This window comes from Gymnogyps californianus, chromosome 8 (genome assembly GCF_018139145.2).
Source record: "Gymnogyps californianus isolate 813 chromosome 8, ASM1813914v2, whole genome shotgun sequence".
NCBI classification, from domain to species: Eukaryota; Metazoa; Chordata; class Aves; order Accipitriformes; family Cathartidae; genus Gymnogyps; species Gymnogyps californianus.
In genome coordinates this window covers 5,587,340-5,608,673 of record NC_059478.1, presented here as the reverse complement: position 1 = coordinate 5,608,673, position 21,334 = coordinate 5,587,340, and the positions used below count along the sequence as shown (strand labels likewise).

The window sequence follows — 21,334 nt, the reverse complement described above, 5'->3', positions numbered from 1 at the left end:
GACTGTTAGTGACATAATGCCAGCACAAGTTCTCTCTTGGTTCTTTCTTTTTCTTTTGCTTTAATACTTCGCATTTCTGCTCATAATAGTTTACAAGTCTGCTCTTTCCAACTACCTTTACTTTTAATGAGACAGACTCCTTCCATAAGGTTTTCAGTGACACCAGAGGCAAATGCATCCAAACACATACACTTCTCTAAAAACACCCAGGAGACAGGATGCTTGGCTAACAGGCCTTTGGTATGGACTAGTATTGTCTTAACTGGCAAGACAAATTAAGTAGGATCAGTTTCGATTTCACCTAAGCAATCAAAGCTAGTAGGGGTGGGGCAGATGGATGATGGCAAAGAAACTATGCAAATACTTCTACAAGTAATTAGCTATTATTAAACTACTTTGAGTATTAGAATACTGTTTCCTAATGAACTACGTTCAGTAAGTGGAAAATACTCTATTTTTTTGTAGATTAAGACAACATTGCACACAAACTTTCCACACAGAAAATTCAAATATCCAGGAGTCTACTAATCAGAAATCTTAAGCTTCAAATCTCTGCCCTCTGAACATAAAAATGTTAGGATAAGAAAACAGTATTTTGTACCAAAAAGAAATAAGATAGTCCCCTTACAAGGATTCTAGAAGCACGTCACAGTTTGTAAAGTTACATAAGCTTTATGCAAAGCAAATGTTTTTCAGTGACAGTTGTCATAAATTAAACTGAAACACTGGCCAAGGCAACTATAAGTAATGGTTCCGAGTAGTGAATGAACTCAGAAAAAGATCCAAGTACCTCAGATTTTACCCAGTTTCTTAACAGAATCTCTGGTGGCATCCTCTTCCATTATAATTAACCAGCGAAAACAGGAACTATGCACATCACAACATTCCTGGAACATCTACAGAAAATCCTTTTACTACTTCCTCACATAAGCAAAGTATTTTTAGCTTCTTTCAAATGAAGCTGCAGCGAATAAAAGGAAAGTCAGCATCATATGATATGCTAGCTCTCTGCTTAACATATGAAGTGTTTTGTACTCCATTGTAGTTAACGGATTACAGGATTAAACAGAAAAAGAGAGTAATCCAAATTTTACCACATGTGTGAAATCAGTACGTGCTTAACGTCACATGTAGTGACTTCTCAGTCTTTCCACATCAATGCTTATTTGGATTTCAAGTAGCAACAAACTGTTGCAAGACTCAGAGATCATCAAAAGATATGACTGCTATCTCAGAAAAGCAGACAGACCCACAGCAGATAGACCAACAAATTCAAAGAGACCCATGGCATATGCAAAGCAGATGTTCTTTGTGTAGCATATAAATGTGCATATTTCCATTAGGGCATATCCATGAGGTGACTGACTGACTGGAAGACAGGATAGTGCTGACTAGAAATTATGCAAGTCCTGAACTACTCTCAGTGTTTACAAAAGAAATCACATTTTAATTTGGCAGATGATAGTGGAATATGCCTGTTTTGCATACATGTTTTCTCTCTGTAGCCTTCAGAGATTTTGCAGCGTAGTAAAAGAGTTGGGTTCCACACAGTGCTACCCAGTATTTTGTCCAAGATGCTACCTAGAGAGAAAAGAGAAAAAAAAAGTGCAATGTATAAGTGAAATGTTTCGTAATAGTGAGCTGTAAAATAGCAGGCATCATGCTGCAAGAACATGACAGCACTAACTGTCCAGCCAAACCATCAGCCATTTTTCTAAAGCTGCTGTTTCTAGTTATTCATGTAGGCCTATGAATGCACTAAAAATCTAGAAAGCAGAAAGAACATGTGCCTTTCCTCACTAATCTGAGAAAAATTTTCTGCATCTTACTCTATACTTTCTGCAATCCTTATTGAACACTTCATTGAGTTATGAATACATTTGTCCCTTTTCTTTTCCATTTTATGTACTGCCATAAGGTATTCCCCATTGTCATGAATATGTATTTTGATTTATAATTCATAATCAAACATTTGCAATGCAAATGCTAAGGGTTATTATCTATTGATAAATTGTTAGGATCCACCTAGTGTTCAGGAAGACAAAACATGCTTCTCTCAAAGTTATCAGTAATTGTTAGAAATTTTATGTAGCATTACACTTCTCTTCTACTTCCTAGATTATGGGTATAGCCTTATAAACTGAATAAATCCACCAAACAGAAGAATGTGAACTCTAGCAGTGACCCTAAACCTTAATCAGCAAGGCAGAGGAGATCTCAGACACTTGAATTAGTTGCACAATGGCCGTTTTATTGTATTTACAACTGGGGAAAGAAGGTGGTGAGAAAATGAATTAAAAATCTTACAGTAGGTTTTTTGCCTTCTTTCAGCAAAGTCTTCCTCCTGAGAACACCTTGAATAGTAACTGCTCCTGGATACAAATGAACAGCCAAATCTTCAGATTCTAGGGAGCTGAAAGGAGCATGTGAAAATTTGTGTGAAAAAATTTTTTTCCTAAAGTAGTTTTCCAATCATTACCACAAACTAATGCAAACATCTGTATTTTAATTTAGAAATGTCAATTTTTTATTTATTGGACTGCATTGTGGAAAAAGACTTTGGCTGTTACAAGGAATTGCTCTTGTGGAATTTACACTCACAAGCAAAAGTGATCAGAAAAATTAATTAGCCAAGCAGGTAATCCTTAATTAAAAAAATTAAAACTCAAGACAACTGAAATGCAAGAACAATTAATTTTAAAAAGCAAACGTTTGAAGTACATTCATACAGTTGCTGTATGAGTTAAAACCTCTCCTTCAGCCCTTGCAAGAAAGATTGAGTATTTTTTTGTTAGAAACACTGGAATCATTAACACATCAAAAACGAAGCATAGCTCAAACATGCACAATCTTTAAAATATCTGAAAGCAAGAAGAGTGGGCAGGAGCAGTAATAAAGAGTAGAAACCCGAACCACAGCTTTAAGGTGTTTTAATGCATCTGGTGCTCTACTAATCATCTACCCCATGTAGGATCTAAGAGCAACGGGCCAAAACAAATGCCAGGTACAGCACTGTGAAAAGAAAACTTAGCTTTATTAAAATTACGGAGCTGACTGGCTTACAAAACGTTTTCAATCAGAAAAAAATTACAACAGGAATCATTTCAGTAGCTGTCAATCAGAGCATATAACTAAACTGCTGAACCCAGCAGCTTTCCAGAAAAGCCAAGAAATTGAACAGCGCCTGAAACTCGTTTTGAAGTAAGCCAGGATTTGCTGTTTCATCCATCCTAACATTCATGAATGTTCAAAGTGAATTGGAAACCTAGCAAACATTTTCATTGCAGCACCTACTCAGGACGATGATATGGAGACAGTTTTGGACATTGATAGATGTGAACATGAATTTAATTCAGTGAGACAATGCTTGCTTCTTAACATGAAAAAAGTTTCATAGTTAATGGCCATCTCTTTCCCAACTACAGTGCCACACAGCTGGAGACAGAATTTGTATTTTAATTAATCAGAATAATCAGTTATATTACTCTGTCAGCTTGCAAATATAATAATATATATAATAAATCGGTGCAAATTTTAATGCGTTACTCATTTTAGGCATATCTCTGATTTCAGGGAAGAGGGGAAAAGAAATTCAATACAGCACTGCCAGCAAAGAAAACATCTTGAATGCCATCCATTAGCACAAGCAGCAGCTTTGTTGTCCACATGAGAACTACCAACACTGCTACACAGTGGCAGGCAGTTAAAAAGCTACCTCTGGTAAAACATCTTTAAGCCTTGATATAAAGATCCAATGGTTCAGAATCTGGATTTGCAGACCAGAATGAACAAAAGCCCTTATGGTGATATAGATTAAGTCATAGAAAAGGAAAGCTTTAAGTCTGAAGAAAAAGGTCTCTACCTTTATTTTGACATGTAAGTTAGAAAGATAACATCAGAAAACACCCACTTAATTATTAAACCAAACCAAATCACCAACACCAGAGGGAAAGTTTGACACCTCTGTGTGCAGCGGGGATTGTACCTGCTGGCCTTCATGTGGCCTCGATAGCCATTTCGTGACACTCTTGTCCCCGGACCGAGAGAATGGTACAACCTGTTCCTGTTGGATTCCATTATAAATTGTACGTATTACATATACTTTTATTCACACAAACAGCACGACTGCTAAAACAGCACAGTATTTTTTTTGTGTGCATATCACAAAGCCACTTCTTCCACATAAGAAACAGAGGATAATTTTATTTAGAAGAATGCATGCAAGGGTAGATACCATGGTTTTTTTATTTCATCAGATGTTCTCTTTGTCCGAACTCATAATACTGAAGTGTTTTATTGGCACTGAAGAATAATACATTCTGAGAGCAAAGTCTGCATTTAGTTCTTAGAGATTAAATCAATGTAAAGGAACCATATTAATAAAACTTGTCTTTAAATTCTGACTTTAAATGTTACCACAAAAAAATGGTTTCAACTTCTACGAGTATGCACCCACACAAGCTGTTGGGCTGAAAGGAATCAAAAGCATTATCACAATATGCCTGACACTGTTTAATATACTGTTGTATTAAGTAACATTGAAATAAGCTAAGCAATATTTCAATTCTCCAGTTCATATAAGCTTTAAACTTCACCTATAAGCTTCACATTTTAGAGTCCCTAACCTGATCTATACTGCTATCCCTAGCCAGGACTTGTGTTCTAGACCTGCCTTTTGAATACTGCTTTGCTTCACTGAAGCTTGTTTTTCTGGATCATATCCCTTAGTCGACTGAATTCCATTTCAGTCAATAGAAGCATAGGCATTTTGTCCTCGCCTCCTATTTTTTTATCCATTTTTCTGGTTGCTTGTATTATGCTGAAAGATTGAAAATCAGCTCTAATTCTGCAGAAGCAGGCAGTTAAGTACAAGCCTATGAGAATTTTACAGGCAAAATCTCCTACGTAGTATAAATTAAGAATCTGTCACCTGTGAGAGGGGCTTTGCATTAGCTGGAAAGCTGCTTATATATGGACAGGGCAGTATTTCACAGAATGGGAAACCTAAACAAGTAGCATTGTCATGTTTCAATCTGAACTTAGAATAGCATACAGCAGGCAAACAAAACAGGTTTAAAGAAGGGATACAGTAAAGGTCAGCAGCATTAAACAAGAAGAATGGGGTTTTTTTGTTTTTGTCATTTTGTTTTTTTAAACCAGCTCAAACTATTGCCTTTGCTGCAAGAATTATCAAAAAGATACTAATGAATTACCATCTACTATCTATCCCAGAATTTGCCATCATTTGTTTTTCAACATAACCAATCTTTGAATTTATGATTTTTTTTTAAAAATACATTCAAGACAGACAAATAAAACAATAATTAAAGAAAACCATAATATGAGCTGTATATTTGTGTGTACATATATTTTGCATGCAAATGAAATACATTTTCTTCTTACCTTTAAGCTTGTTTTTTTGCATAACAAGGAGGCTATCACTCTTGGATTCGAGCTATTTCAGGGAAATCTATTCAGAGACACTCAGGATGACAACCAATGAGACTGAAGTGCCACTTAGTATACTGCCCTTAACATGATATAACTGTCAGGACTTGGAATTAAAGTCCTTCAAGTAATTTTGATTAGCCTAAAAGGACACTCCAATGCTGAAAGCTCGCTCTCAAGTTTCAAGCTAAGTTTCTGCTGCACTTAAAAACAATCAGTGACTCTAGTTCTCATCCCTTCTGCATTTCCCAGTTACAGACAACAAGAGGGCCAGGAAAACCAAGAATATTTGTTACAATTCCTTCTGTTACCTGGGGAATCTGCGTGTGGAGTATCTCATTTCTTCCTGTTCAGCATATGATGAAGATTTAAGCCCTGCTACCCAAAGATCCTCTTCCTACATCACTGGGAAATATTGAATTCCCACTCACACTGCATAGGAAGTAGTCATTAATAACGCTGGATGTATCCCAATTTTGCCAGTAGCCGTTAATTCCAGACAACTAATGCTTCTCCCTCACTTAAAGACTCTTTTATAAGAATGGAAACCCATTGTACAAATCAAAACTAGAGAGACGCTCTCTCTAGCTATCTTAAATTTTGACATTTGCATGTCAGTGTATTACTATTAAATTTCAAAACACGTTTCATCATCTTATAAACCAAGGAACAGACGCAATGTTGCTGCGTATCTCTAGGAATTTCATACATGATGTTTTGAATGTCTGTAAGGAACCCAATCCCTCCCCTGGAAGCAGGCAAGAGAACTCACCCTGAAAAACATGCAAATTCAAACAGAGTTCTCGAAGAGCTCTCTCAGGCGAGAAGAAAGTACTGAAGGCAAGCGGAATTTGGAGGAGAAGGACAAATCTTCTGACATAATTGTTTGTCATGGAGCAAATCTTTTAACTGGGGGGAGTCTGGGCCAGCTGGTTCTCATTAGGACAGGGATGAAAAACCTCTGCTTTTCCTCAGAAGTCCACACAACAATTCTGGAGAGTGTTACCATGAGCTTAAGCCTGAGGCTTACTAAAATTTTTAAGTTTCTTATGCTACTTGGGGTAAAAGCATTCAGTTCACCATTTTGTCTAAAGCTTTTCCATATAACTTTTTAGCTTTGAGAAATAACCTGAACTTGATTAATTCCATAAGGCAGCAGGGAAGGAAAAGCAAGAAAACCTTTTGAATGTTGCAGGTTGCATCACAGAGCACATACAAGTTAGAGATTTTCTTTCTGAGCCGATTTTCTTTCTATGATCATGCAGAATGTTCTTATTGCTTATGTAATAGAATCATAAGTGCATTTCCTCATGTATATAATCATATTTATAGCACGAAATATCAAAGAGTTCACCTTTGGCACAGAGAGATTTTCAAAGATTTATTCCAAAGAGTAACACAGAAATTCAACTGCTTCAATGAACTCAAGCAGAATATAAGGTTTGTGGTAACAGTTCCCAACTATAAAGAGAAAGTTCTTTGACAAAAATTTCTAGAAAACATGTCTTCAAAGCATGGTACAAAAAGTCGTCCATGGCAACTCTGAAGCTGATGGATTACCTGAAACTGAGTTAGAGAAGCAAACTATGCACTGTATTGTGCATCTTAGCTGGGGGAAGATAAAATTTCCACCTTTTACTATATTAAACTACAGCAGTTAGTCTTTTTCCACATTCTCAAGTACAACATGGGAAAGGATTGAAGTGGTCAATGTCACCTGAGCATTTGCAGGTATTGGATAAGGAGAAAGATGTTAACTCTGGACCACAAAATCAGACATTAGAAAGGGGCATTTTTGTGTTTTCCCATGTAACACAAGGGCAAGTAACAATGAAGCGAAGAGCAGATGAGAGACAAAAAACAGGTGACAATGTCAATGACAAGAACAAAGGGACAAAGAACGGATGAAGTATCTCAGGGAAAGTGAAAATGAAGAACAGATAGGTCACATGAATAGCATTCACAGGATATACAAATATATAAAACCAGAAAAATTCATTTGGGGTTTAATGAGCTATTTAGAAGAATGCGTGCAATGAGGAAGCACCCAATTAGACAAAAGCCCTATTAACTACTAGTGAGCAGAGGTACTTCTCTGCTGCTTTAACAGATCCAGTGAACTTATTACAGTTTATTAATATTCCTACATAAGGAAGACCTCCAGATCACTAAAATAAAGCATCATTTTCAGGACTGAGTGAGAGATTGTAAGTAGCAATGTCTGAATAGAGAAACGCAGGTGTTGAGTGGCAGTTTTTCTTACCTTTCAAATGCTGGCCAGGAAGTCTCTTCACTGAGTTCAGAACCATCACTGCTACCTTGAAAAAGATAAGAATGAATGATACTTTATTTCATCATCTACAATCCATCTATTTCAATTATGTCTGTTTCTCCTCAGAATATTTAAGGTTAAATGTGTAAAAAATACTTCACTAAAATACTACAATGAAAATACTTTGTGATTTGCTTCAGGAATTTCACATAAACTGAGCTAGAGCTGAAGGGACAGGGTCTAGGTGCACATTAAGAAGTTGAAGAAAAGGAGCGCTAATAAATGGGAAAGGCATTTTCAAAATTTAAAGAACATCCTAAACGCGGCTTTGTCTGATTAACACAACAAGCATTTAAAAAGAAAGGTCACTTATTTAAATAATGCCTTATGAAGTCATACATGGTCATGACACAGAGGTGCAAATTCACAGTAGTGCAAACTCATTGCTGAATCTCCAATACATTAGAAGGCTTTGCTGATTTGAGAAGCCTTAAACAACTTTTTAAAGCTATCTCCCACTTACTATATCAGATCACAACAGTATTTTTTCCTTTTGTGCTTCACAAAGTAATCCAATGTTACTGCAAGTATTTTATTTTAAACACTGAAAGTAGAGTAAAAACACAAAATCCAAATATCTGATGCATCCACTCATGGCAGGCCCATAAATAACATACTAATTTTACAATTATAGTAAATCCTATCAGCCTGAAAATTAGTATTTAAATACAGACACAAGGTAGCGTTATCTGTAATGTTGTTAAAAATCAGTAAATATGTATCAGAATAGAAATACTGTTAACAGAACTCAGTAACTTCAGTTACTAACTGTACCATAAACAATGTTCAAGCTGTTGTATTGCTAGCTCTTCACCTTTCAGACCAGAGCAGCTTCCCACGTCAGCTACCATCCTTGCCCTCCACTTCAAGCCAACATGTGTTTTTGGCTCCAGACAATCCCAACTCCTCAGTTTCAGCCTAATTCAGTATCAGTCACTGCTAAAAGCCCACCTTTTGGCACACTAACTTGACAGCTTGTTTGCTCTGCCTCCTGAATACCCATATATAAAAGGAAGAATTGATTTACAATGATTTTCAGACAAACAAAAAAAAAAAACCCCAAACCAAACTGTCTGAATCAATACACCTTACATAAGGGTTCCCATAGAGAAACAAAGGCTGAAAATGGGAACAAGTTCCCTTTAATTTTACACAGAAAATCAGCAGGGAACAGTGGTGCCCTGAAGAATAAAGCTAATCTGTAGAAAGGTAAGTCTGGATATCCACTGAGTGAACACAGAGCAAAGATGGAGGCAATAAAAATTCACACACAGCAGGGGTAATTTCAGCCAAGAGCCATGAAAATCTCAGCATGGACTGAAGTTCTCTCTGTGCAAAATCCAAAAGAAAATACATGCCTTTATCTGCCAGCCAATTCAAATTAGATGCCTCTTTTCCAAACATTAGCTCAACATCCTCATATTAACATGATCTCTAAGGGATACTAGATAATTTGGTCTCAGCTTATCCTGAACTTTTCCTAAAGGAAGGTCCTAACCTGGTTCACACTAACATTACAGTTAAAGGGACTTGTATAGTGGAAGAAGCTGAGAGACATATAAAAGTGATGTTCCGGTGCAGCTACTGCCTCCTAAGCTAGGCATACAGGTCTGCAAGAAGGGGAGTACAATACTCAACAAGTGACTAATTATTTTCTAAAGTGTCTTTAAGATTTTAGTACTTACATTCTCAGATCATTGATCCTTAAGCATTCAACTGCTTAAAAGGTTACAGCAGCAGGTAGCTTGTCCATAAAAGAAAAGTACAGTTACTTATACTTCTGTGACTTACACTTTCTCTGTAGCTGTGAGGACAACTTATCAAAGAGCCACAGTTACTACAGTTGCGTAAGTGTTCTTACTTGAAGTGACTGCACAAATTTAATGTATCAGCAAACAGTCATTCTGGTGCCACAAGGCACGTGAATAAAAAGTAACTATAAAAATAATCAGAAGTTCTGTTCAGCACAGTTTACATCTGACCCACACCATAGAAAACTAAGGGAACGTGTGGACTGAACTCCACATTGTCCTACGTGCTTTTATACAGGAATATCGTCAGACAGATCCTGAAGTATCCCAGGCAAAACTGGAGTAACCAGTTGGAGTAACCTATCCAGATGGAGCCTGCTGTTATGGTAGAAGTCTTTGCAAAATCCCCAAAACAAAGCTTATAATTTCCTGGAAGAAACATCTGTTTCTTAATATTTGCAGCAAATTCTACATCCACACCACAGTGAAAAGCTCAATGATTTATTTCATCCAAACAAAAACACAGCTGCACTCTCTGTAAGGCAATATACAAAGTCTCTTCAAATAAACCAGTAACATGGTGTCATGGCTCAACCCCAGCCAGCAACTAAGCACCACACAGCCACTCCCTCACTCCTCCCCACTTCCCAGTGGGATGGGGAGGAGAATCGGGAAAAAAAGTAAAACTCGTGGGTTGAGATAAGAACAGTTTAATAACTAAAGTAAAATACAATACTAACAATAATAATAATGAAATATAATAATAATAGTAGTAATGAAAAGGAGTATAACAAAAAAAGAAAAAAAAAGAAAAAGGAATAAAACTCAAGGAAAAAAACCCACTGATGCACAATGCAATTGCTCACCACCTGCTGACCAGCGATCCGCCCCAGCAGCGATCCGCCCCTCCTGGCCAACTCCCCCCAGTTTATACACTGAGCATGATGTTCCATGGTATGGAATATCCCTTTGGCCAGTTCGGGTCAGCTGCCCCGGCCGTGCTCCCTCCCAGCTTCTTGCACCCCTGCTTGCTGGCAGAGCATGGGAAACTGAGAAATCCTTAACTTAGCATAAGCACTACTTAGCAACAACTAAAAATCAGCGTGTTATCAACATTATTCTCACACTAAATCCAAAACACACTGTACCAGCTACTAAGAAGAAAACTAACTCTGTCCCAGCTGAAACCAGGACACATGGTTTCGGGATGAAGAGACAGAATCAGATGTAACAGAATTCAGAGACAATTTTAAGCAGGTACTTTGGGTAAGGCCTCCCAGCTGACTGTCTTTGAGGAAGACTGTTTATAGTAGAATATCTTACAGTAAGATCTTAAAATATTGTAATCCTTTTAGCAGGTGGAATGACAATTAGGAAGGTAGGTTGCAAGTATGATGATTTCTCAAGAAAGGGAATCCAGCATCCTGGACTGCTGTGAGGACATGAGTGAGTTTCTTGACCCATCTAACACCACGGAGCACAAATGAGAGAATGGCACGAAGAGGAAGTGAATAACTGATGCTACTATCAGGTGCACTCGCATCAAACTAAGGCACAGACTGCACTATTCTAAGCAAATGTAATAGTCCAGTATGGCAATTCCTGGACTGTTTCTAAGAAGGCCTGATCCCGATCTGTCCAAACAGAGAGTCTCCTATTTGTTTCTATAGGTTAGCCAACTTATGAATTTTGTAATAATTCTGGCTCGAAGGGACCTTGGGAGGTCATCTGGTCCAACATTCTAGTCAAAACAAACCTAACTTGGTGATCAGATTGCCAAGGGCCTCATCTAGTCATGTTCTTCAAGGAGGCAGAGTCTACAGTCTCTCTGAGCAACCTGTTACGGTGTTTCACAATCTGCATGTGAAAAAAGTCTTCCTTGCACGTAATTCAAATTTTCCTTGCTGCTACTTGGAGCTGTCTGTCCCGCAAAATGGTGAAGTAATTCCTGTTTACCCTAGTCACCCAGCCAACACTGAAGTTATTAGGGACATTCAGAATCTTATTTATTTCCTTATTACTGCATAGATTTAGCTTTATATTAACAAGAAGTGCAACTTTAATATGACTAGAGCTCTACTTGATTGAGGCCCATGTGATAGAAACCCACATAATTAGAATCCTCGAACAAGCCTGTATTATGAAGTAACTTTTTTATTTAAAGTAGGTTGACATTAAAATTTCATCTGAAATGACATTTTGATGGCAACTTTCTTAGCAAAGCTAATATAGTTATATTTCAAACACTGTACTAAGTACTCTACAGAAAGATTAAAAAGCTAGTGATGCTTTCTAAAAATGCAAAACAATCTAGAGCAAAAGAGCTGAATGTCATCTTTCAGAAAGTGATAATCCTTGTTACAGTATCAATACAGTTACAAAAGTTAAACGAATTTGGGGGATTCATAAACAAAAAGTTTCATTTAAAAAGTTTAATCTATACAGAAATTGCCAATTACACTCTTAAAAGCAACGTTAATTTGGAAAACAGTGAATCAAACATCACAGCTATTGATTTAACGCTTATATTGATGCCTATACAGGTTTTAAAAAATTGTAACAAAAACCTGGAAAAGGTTGAATTTTAGCATTTGACTAGCCCTGTAACATCTACATAGAACATGTCTAACAGAATTTTTTAGATTCTAAAAAGCCTTAGGAGATTTTTTGCGCAACGAAAGTTCTGATACTAAAAACCACCCCTTTCCTGAAAAGCAAAAGAATATACATTACATGCCTCCCTCAAAAACAAAACAGAGGTGAACGGAACTGTTTTTAACTTAATAAAAGTTAAATGTCTAGCCAAATTCTGTTTAAACATTAAGTGCACTATTTGACTATCACCTCAACTGGAAATATTTCATTCATTCAGTACTTTAAAAATCTATCACCTTCTTAAATTCTTCTCAAGTATGTACTCAATATTTGAGTTTTTCCAACAACCTCAAGCAGGTCTTCAGGTTAAACTTAATAACAAATCCTAGGTAGTATAAGTCCTTTCTATTAAGTAATGTTCAACACAAGTTTTGGCTTTATGTAAGAAGCCACTTGACACAAACCACTATCTTCCTAGTTTTCTTTGTTGCTAATGAAATTAAAAATTCCTTGTACAGGATTAAAAAAAAAATATCAGAGTTGTGTTTATCTTTACTACATAACATGAAGGTTTTTTCCTATCTTAGGAATAACAGCAATTGGCAAAATGTTTTTTTTCGCTGTGCTGATGATTATCTGAGAAGTTTCAGGATTGTTTCCACAGAGCTCTAGTACTGCAGCTGAATACAGATGTGAATTTTCTGTTTGCATTTGTAGATGTGCATATACATATGTCTATGCTACAGCCACACAAACAGCGTGAGGCTAGGTTCCTAGTTATGTGATAGGGAATGCCTGTACCATTGCACACCCATTCCCCCCGGTCACGGCATCCACTCATTGCTGAAGGTCTGAGGATATTGAACATTTAACACAGGCTTCCTTTATCCAGAAGTTAGCCCCCAAAGTTAAACAGGTGTTAATATAAACAAACCAACCCCAAAGAGTTTAAAAAGTATTCAGACTAAAAATTCTTTCCCCTTCTCAAATCTGCAACTGACACTCTCTTGGCTCCAGTTACACAGTGTTTCCAGAGCTCTAGTCACTATAGCTGGTGACTGACCTGATAGAGCTTGAAATTCTAACATGAAAATGCAAAAAATTGGTCAAAAGGCCTGAACATCAATTGCTGTAGCACAATACAGCCCAGCTATGGAGATGGACTCCATACCCTGAAAGTTACGTTCTGCCTTGTTGAGTCTATGACCATACTGAAAATCCTCATATATATTGAACTAGTTCATTACCATTTAACTATTGTACAGTAAAGTTTAAATAGCTCAACTTTGGTTTGCTAGTTAACCAAGTAAGAATGGTGTGAAGACTGGCAAATGACTCAAGCAACATGATGCCAGAGAATCGACAGAAACTTTTAATACCATCACTGATAATGAGTTTCATCATGAAAAACTAACAAAAGCAAGTAACCAAATGCATTAAGATGGGGCAGAAACAGGGGGTTTGTACAACTGCATTAATCGCAAAACACCCAGAGCACATGCCTTCGACCAAACAATACTAATAAGGATTGGGGAAGAAATAGATGAACTCCTGTATATGCCTCTCCTCCTCTCAAATCCAGGCACCTACATGTGCATTTTTAACCTAAAGTATTATACAGCTTTTGTATTTACCCTATCATGAATAAAGTAGTAGTTCACAATAGCAAAACAGGGTATCCACATTTAGAGCAAGACAGGCACCTATATACTCATTTAAACGTAATATTAAAAAAAACCCCAAACATATTTCTTCTGCCTGAAACCCTACTCAAACTTTGATCTTCTGGCACAGACTGCTGATGACTCAGAGTCCTAAACACCTGAACAGTATACTACAGGGTAAGGAATCAAACAAACACTGGCTATGTAGAGTTCTTCCCTACTGTATAGGCTGCCAAAAACCTGAATGTAAATGCATACACTGTATACCTACACCTATACTTCATTTAAAGAGAAATATAATCCCTTACAGAATTCAAGTACTTCAAGATGGTGACTTAATAGAGGAATTCATTAAAATGCTGATATTCTTGTATGCATTTTATGCCAGTTTAGGTTTGAAAATGTACTGTTCTTACAAAGGCACTTTCTTACATTAATTCACACTGATTTAAAATACCTTTCTTTGACTCTGCAGCATTAATTTCTCTGATTGCATTAGAATAAAGGCTCAAGTTATTCTCAAGTGATTGGAACACACAAATGAAGGCAAATATTCAAGAGCCTTAGTTTTTCCAGAGCCTTCACCCATATCATTGTAGTTTAGGAAAAATAAGTGGAAAAAAAGAAATAGTTTGAGAAAGAAAACACTCCAAATTTAGAACAGAATTTGCATCCAACACTGCTACAAACACAATCCATAAATGTGTTTTCTTTGAATTTTTAAACACCTAAAATTACATTCTTAATTTCAGCTAAGTATTTCTGTGTTCAGATCTCGACATCTATTCTTAAGTGGTACACATGTGAGACTGCACCCTTAAAAAAACAACCTCCTAAGCAAAATTACTTTGCATCTAGTACGTTAGGTGCTGTAAGAGGAGAAAAGCCACACAGAAGCAATATATGAAAAGAGGGGTCTATTTTACACTGTCCCTTTACCTCTACAGAATTATTTGGACAATTAGCCATTGTAAACAAATTCAGCTTCAGAAAAGAAATTCAGTAATGCAGCTGAGCCAAATTGTAAGAAATGGTGGAAATCAAAAACTTCTGAGAACATTAATGAAGTGAGCTGAACATTGCTGCAAAGATACTTAAGAGCACACTTAAGCAAGAAAAGAATACTTTAAAAGTATAAGAAAAATCCGGGAGTATTAGAAAACCATGTATTTAAGAAAAATATCTTATGAATAAAAGGAAGTTTCATGCTATTTCTGAGTGGAACCATGATCTAGTAAAAGCATCTTAATTTATCCTACTTTTAGGTGAGGAGGTGACAGCAGGCAAATACATGCAGGAGAACAGCTGGTAAGAGTGTGCAGGTGGTTCCTTCAACCCAGCCAAGAGCAATGCTTAGACCTCAGAAGGGCAAGCTCACTCTTTTGAAAGAGTGTATACAGTGACCTCATCAAAACGGAGGGATCGCAGAACAAAACTATCTCGTAGCTTTAAGACTTACTGATAGCAAGTAGTGGAGGTTCTCAATGAACTTTCACAGCAAAGTAAAAGCATCTGTCCCAATTTACTACAAGCAGATATTCTGGATTGTCTGCACAAAACAGACATATTTTCAGCAGTATTCATCCGTCCATATTTTCATGTGTTATCTGTCAAAAGTCTCTTTGCCGTCAACAGAAATAAAGTGAGGTTTTAAGGACACAAGTCATATAACCTCTTACCTAAGAATGAGATGAATCATATCCTTGAAGATCTTAATTCTTTATGTGATTATAAAGAGCTCCAAATGACTAGCTCAAATGCAGCTGTCTAAATAATGAACATCTAAAACTTAGAAGAGACTATTTCCTCTTACTACATTCCTGAATTCAAGAGAACATTTCCCATCTGATATTGTATATATGACTGGTCAAGTGTTTCTTCCTTCTAATTAGATAGCCTTGGCACTGCTGGAAAAAGATTTCTCACTTTTGTTCAGCTAACAAGCACCTATGTTATGAAGTAAAATGGCAACAGAACCAGATGTACCTCTCCCTTACTCTAGCATAATACACGACTGTGTGCTGAACAGTCTCATAGTTCTAGGAACAAGAACTGTTTTGACCCAAGCACAAGAAATTAATATAACGGGGGCTATATCTTTAATTTTTTTTTTGAGTTCTAAGTCTTTGCAGAATGAGTTGAATGTACACAATCAGCCTCCAGACCCTGAAATTAAGAAAAGAATCTGATAAAGATCTCTGACCATGGCTGTCAAGTTACAGATAGGCCCATTTTCAGGAAATCCCACATTTGGGTCACTTTCTGCATTGCTGCTGCTGTTGGAATCATTCATTGCAAAGAAAAATACCCACTTAGCGTATCCTTCATATCTGAAAGATTAATTACATTGATGTAAAAATTTTGGTATGCTATGCACCATTCCCAGAATGGATCATCAGTCTTTCCCAGCAGAACACAATCAAAATTGTCCATCATCACTTGAATGTGTGTTTTTAGTTTAGGGACACACGCACTGCTGGATTAACTGCTGAGGTTTAGTATGCTTATATGCAGAACAGAATTTCATCCAGCCATGAATCTCAAACCTAGCGATGCTCTAACTGATCTCTATCACAGATTGAAGGTTTCTATCACAGGGATAACTGAAAAAATCAAGTGGAAGAGTCCTGATGTATGTGAAGAAGCTGGTGTGCCCACCAGTGGAAAAAGAAACAGTACTCTGATGAATCTTCATAACATGCCTGTAAATTGCTTTACTGAATTGTAAATGGACTACAGTAATCTGTTAACAGCAAAGGCAACTCAGATATGAGGCCTGATAAAAAAATGCACGAACTCACATGCTCTAACAATTTAGATAAAGCATTGTCACGGTACAGTGCTGCATACAAATATCCTATAAATGCTGTTGTTACATTGCTGCTTTTTTGATATTTGATGTAGAGGCAGATTATATCAGATCCTCCAATACGAAAGGATTGGAAAGGTCTGAACACCTCTGAGCCCTCAAAACACAAGAGTGATTTAAAGGAGTATTACAGTCGTCTTTAAGGTCACATTCAAGGTGCTGGCATATCAGAAACACTGTCCATGTTTTGAAGAGGGATCATTTATCCAAAAAATTAAGTCCTATATAGGTTTATACTAAGAAAAGGTAGCCCTGTTTCTAGAGCAACAGGTTTAAATCCACATTTATGGGCAAGGTGAGGATAACACTCTTTTCAGTACACACATTCAGAAGACGTTTTCTTGACCGTCTTTGGAAGTTGTGTTGTAGAATACTGTAAACCTCCTCTCTGCGGCAGTGACTGTACTATTTCCAAGTACTGAGTAAACAGACTACTTCAAACATGATGGAGGAACTTAGCAGCTTCAATCAACTTCCTTAAATCCTGCTGAAGCAGCAGTACAGAATGCCAGACAACTTACATTTCCAAGAATTCTTCAGTAATAGATACTGCAAGCCTCCAGAACTTACTCTCTTCTTCCATACACATTTCTAGCGCCTCTACTAATCTTTTGTGTCATTGAAATGTTCATAATCAAGAAGCAGCAAAAATAATAGTGATGCTACACTGTCAAAACAGTGATAAAACTAAAGGATCCAAGTATCGGGAGGCTGGAGGTGGAAGAGAATGGGAGAGGGGAAGTTCTAACCGCAAATGTTGATCTTAAACAAAATGCATAAGGTTGCTGTTTTACAAGTGATTCATAACAGTCTTCTAAAGTGGCAATTTTGTTCCAACTTGTAAGGGTGACTATATCAAGTAAGGTCATGCCTGAGCTAAGCAAGAGAACAGAGTTGAAAAATTCAGAGATGAGACAAAGTAGGAAAACCTTGTATTCTCCAAAATGCCTAGATGGTGACTGGTTCTTAATTGTACCTCATGAAAAACTGCTTGTCAGCTCTGGCAAAACTTCCCTGCTAGGCTCTAATGGAAGTAAATAATTTACCCTGGGAAAAAAGGATCAACTGCAGAGAAGTTTTTAGATATTTAGATAGAAAACATCAGTAAAAAAACTGCACTGAGAAAAGGGCAATGCTACATCTCAACAAAGGTGACAAAAGTTTGGTTCTCCTGTACTGTGCAATCCCCGAGAATGCAAGCTGTCTGTATGCTGATGAGAAGTACCATTCCTGCTGGATGATTTTGAAATGGCAAACTTTGCCACAGCAGAGAACCTGTAGAAAACAGAGACAGGCAATGCACATTGAATAGTGGAAGCTGTCTGATGTGAACAGGTTCAAACTACTTTGGTCTAAGCTAGTTCCACAGATTTACTTTTTAACTAATTTTTTTAAACTATTGCCTCTTGTCGTGGAAAAGGCATCTCTAAGATATTTGATTTTTTCCACATGAAAAATATAATGTGCTCAGAATATGGCCTTCTCCTCAAGAAAATACATGAACAGCTCCTGAAAACAGCATAATTTGAAACTGTGTGACCTTGTTTCTCTCCATGAACGCTAAAGAGCAAAACTGTTTTTTAAAATTAAGTTACCCAAAGAAATGCATAATGCTACAAAAAGCTTTTATTACCATAAACGCATAAAAACTGAACACCGTTGAATTCTATCAAGCTAATAATTTTGAGGAAAAGGACTGTGATAGAGGTTTCATTTCTCAATCCTGGCTGCAGTTAGGTGGATGTGAGAGGCACTTGCCCTGCCCTCCCTCCACTTCAAGGATCTGTGCGTAACAGGAAAAAAGAGCAACTGCCATCACATAAGAAACGCAGGAAGCAGAAGTTCTCAAAAGAAGAATACTCTAAATATTTGAAGATAAAGAACTTACCAAAATGAAGTAGATTCTGACATTTTGAAGTATCTGAAAGTTAAATTGCTATCTAGTCCAGGAGTATTTAGAAATTATGCTTTTAAAGACTGTCAGCAATTTACAGTTCTCACTGTCAATTCGATACGGCATTTTAAATAGAAATCCTACCACAAGACATTTTTAATTTGGATAGATTTTGGGGGGGGGGGGGGGGGGAAGAGAATAGGAAATAAAAGCCCTGCACTTCCCTCCACTCCCATCAAGGAAGAGGAGTATCAGAGGTTGTATTGTCAAAGGGGATAAAAAAAAAAAATCAGCTTTTTTATAATTTGTCAGTTCATGCTGTATAAATTATGCTGCCCTTCTCCACATACATTTCTCAAATCTGTTCTAAAATAGAATTGATATTTTAGAATAGTACCGCTGCTTGTACAATTGCCAACTAATCATGCTAAAATCTTTATTAAAGGACATGTACTGCACGGGTATGTTGACAGTTCCTACCTATTGAAATTCCACTAGAAAGGGTGGAGCTTTCTGCCTGCCCTCGGGATGGGACATGAGGCTCCATGACGCTGTCATCCAGTAGGTGCCTTGGTCCTGCGTTGGGGAATGTTGCGCTTTTAAATTCAGCCGTATTCATTTTGTGTATGAAACTAGAAATGAACAAGGATAAAATTGTTAGAACATTATCTTTGATATATTTCAAAAGTTGTGGCTTTAACATCCTGAAGGATTGCATGCAGCGTGTTCCGAATATCAAACTAAATCATGGCTCAAGTCATAAGCAATTGTGCACAAACTCTATTATCTATAGGAACTGCTAGTCTTAAAAACTGCACAGCACTCTTGGAGCAAAGAGAAAGTCAGCACTACTTTAAAAATTACTTTCAATATCCTAAAGTATTTTTGTCTTACTATAACATGTACGTAATTGAACTTTAGAATTGCATTCTAGCTCATTACACTTACACAATATAAGCTCAGAGATGAATTAGTGAATAGTTACAATCTTGCATTTTGAAAAGATGACAAGGGAATTGATGATATAATGATCAAGATATTAATTAGAAGTACACCTATATAGAAAAAAAACCTGAAGCCATTACTATACAAAGTTATGTGAAAGTCTACAAAGGAGGTCTCACTATAAAAATACCAGTAAAGCAATTATTTCAGTTTGAATTTGGAAGAATTACACTGGCACTGAGTTGCTACAAGTGATAGTTTTATCATTCAGAAAGAGCCTATTTTGGCTAACTCACTGGCTATTCTTATCATCCTAACAGCCACACAGTCTTCCTATTTTGACTGATTCTCTTTGGTTGGGATACTACCATTATAGTTCTGAGCTTGCTCTCTTGCCACAAGTTGGTCTCTAAGTGAAGTATTGTGTACAAATCATGCTACTTTTCAAAAGCAAAGCTTTTGTATTGACAGATGATACATCACAAAGCTTAGGATTTTCAGGTTAAATAAAATGCTGACTTGTATCCCAGACTGTGACATTTCCTATGTCCATGTGGTATCAGGTTCCTAGGCGAAGGGGGTGTTGGTGGTAGCAAGGCTCCTTCAGCTGCAACATTTTTCCGTCCACTTTGTGGAGACGCTCCGACTTCAGAGCCTGGCAACAAAAAAGACATTACTCCTGCGTAACTTTAGAATTACTGTCAGGGTTACTTCTCAGAAAATTGTGGAAGAGTTGCACGAAACTTCCTAAACTCAATTTGTCAGAGATAGCCTGTAATAAAACTCATTGATATACTCATATTGATAATTAAAAACCCTTGTACTTTAGGGTTTTTGCACAGGGTTAAAAAATAAACACACTTATTTCAAATAGACCATCTAGTTACAAGTATTTTGTAAGTCCTAAAGGTTGCTGCAATAGCTACATTGGCATTAAACAGGTCCCACTGATTGTACGTTTTGAAACTTGTGCCTTCAATCTCTTTTGGCAATGATCAAAAATAAAGTACATTTTTGGAAGCATATTATATTATGAAAAGTTTAGATGAAGGCCCTTCTGTCTAGACACAACAAAGAATGAATATTCAATAGCTCTTCACCCCAAATGACACAAGTTAGTGCCACAATACATACAAGAACCTAAAAAAAATGACTCAATTCCTTGAAAGAATTTCTTTACAGATCACCTTTAGACTTTTTATTACAAATATACAGTGTTTATACTTCACACTTCTTTATTAGCCTCAGGCAAATATTTTCCATGTTTGCAACTCAAAAATAATGCATTTGACAACCTCAAGTCTTCTCACATTTATTAAGCATTTACCTACTAAATCTTCTCTGGAAGCAGCAGAGTGGGGGGTGCTGGTCCCTGGTTCTATCTTTAATGAAAGTCTGCATTAAAGAAGCATTAAAAATTACTTTATCAGGAAATAGAAGCATATAAAAGTAAGTTTTTGAAAAATTATTTTTTTTAAATTTACAATTGAAATCTGCCTGTTTCTATAATTGCAAGAAACACTATAAAATTAATAAAAACCGTGCATAGTTATCTTTAGCACACATTATTTCCAAACAGTCTTTTTAAATTTTTTTTTGGGTGGAAAAAACCCTACTACTGCTCTTGCAGTAGGGCCCAAGATTCAAAAAAATGACATGCTAGGGCATAATGTAGTAAATGAGTCTATTGCTTTGGTTCATATAGATCAGGACAGGCATGCAATACCATGCTGAAGGAGGACGAGACTCAACAGCAAAACCTTGGCTACAGCACAGCCCTGCAACCTCTTCTGCATCAGGAAGCCTGATGCAGCTGGCACAACCAGCCACAGGCAG

At 36.9% G+C, this 21,334-nt stretch overlaps 1 protein-coding gene across 3 annotated transcripts in view; it reads right to left on the bottom strand.

The window, feature by feature from the left end:
• Positions 1-21,334, bottom strand: part of RALGPS2 (Ral GEF with PH domain and SH3 binding motif 2) — a 128,572-nt gene that overhangs the window by 15,994 nt on the left and 91,244 nt on the right. For 2 of the 3 annotated variants that reach the window (XM_050901452.1, XM_050901450.1), the window contains 7 exons: positions 20,826-20,893; positions 20,018-20,153; positions 19,034-19,185; positions 7,712-7,766; positions 3,986-4,063; positions 2,308-2,413; positions 1,489-1,581 (listed from right to left, as the gene is read on the bottom strand). In XM_050901452.1, the coding sequence (XP_050757409.1) occupies positions 1,489-1,581; positions 2,308-2,413; positions 3,986-4,063; positions 7,712-7,766; positions 19,034-19,185; positions 20,018-20,153; positions 20,826-20,893 (688 nt within the window). The remainder of the gene's footprint in view (positions 1-1,488; positions 1,582-2,307; positions 2,414-3,985; positions 4,064-7,711; positions 7,767-19,033; positions 19,186-20,017; positions 20,154-20,825; positions 20,894-21,334) is intronic. The other variant, XM_050901453.1, reaches the window with a different exon arrangement.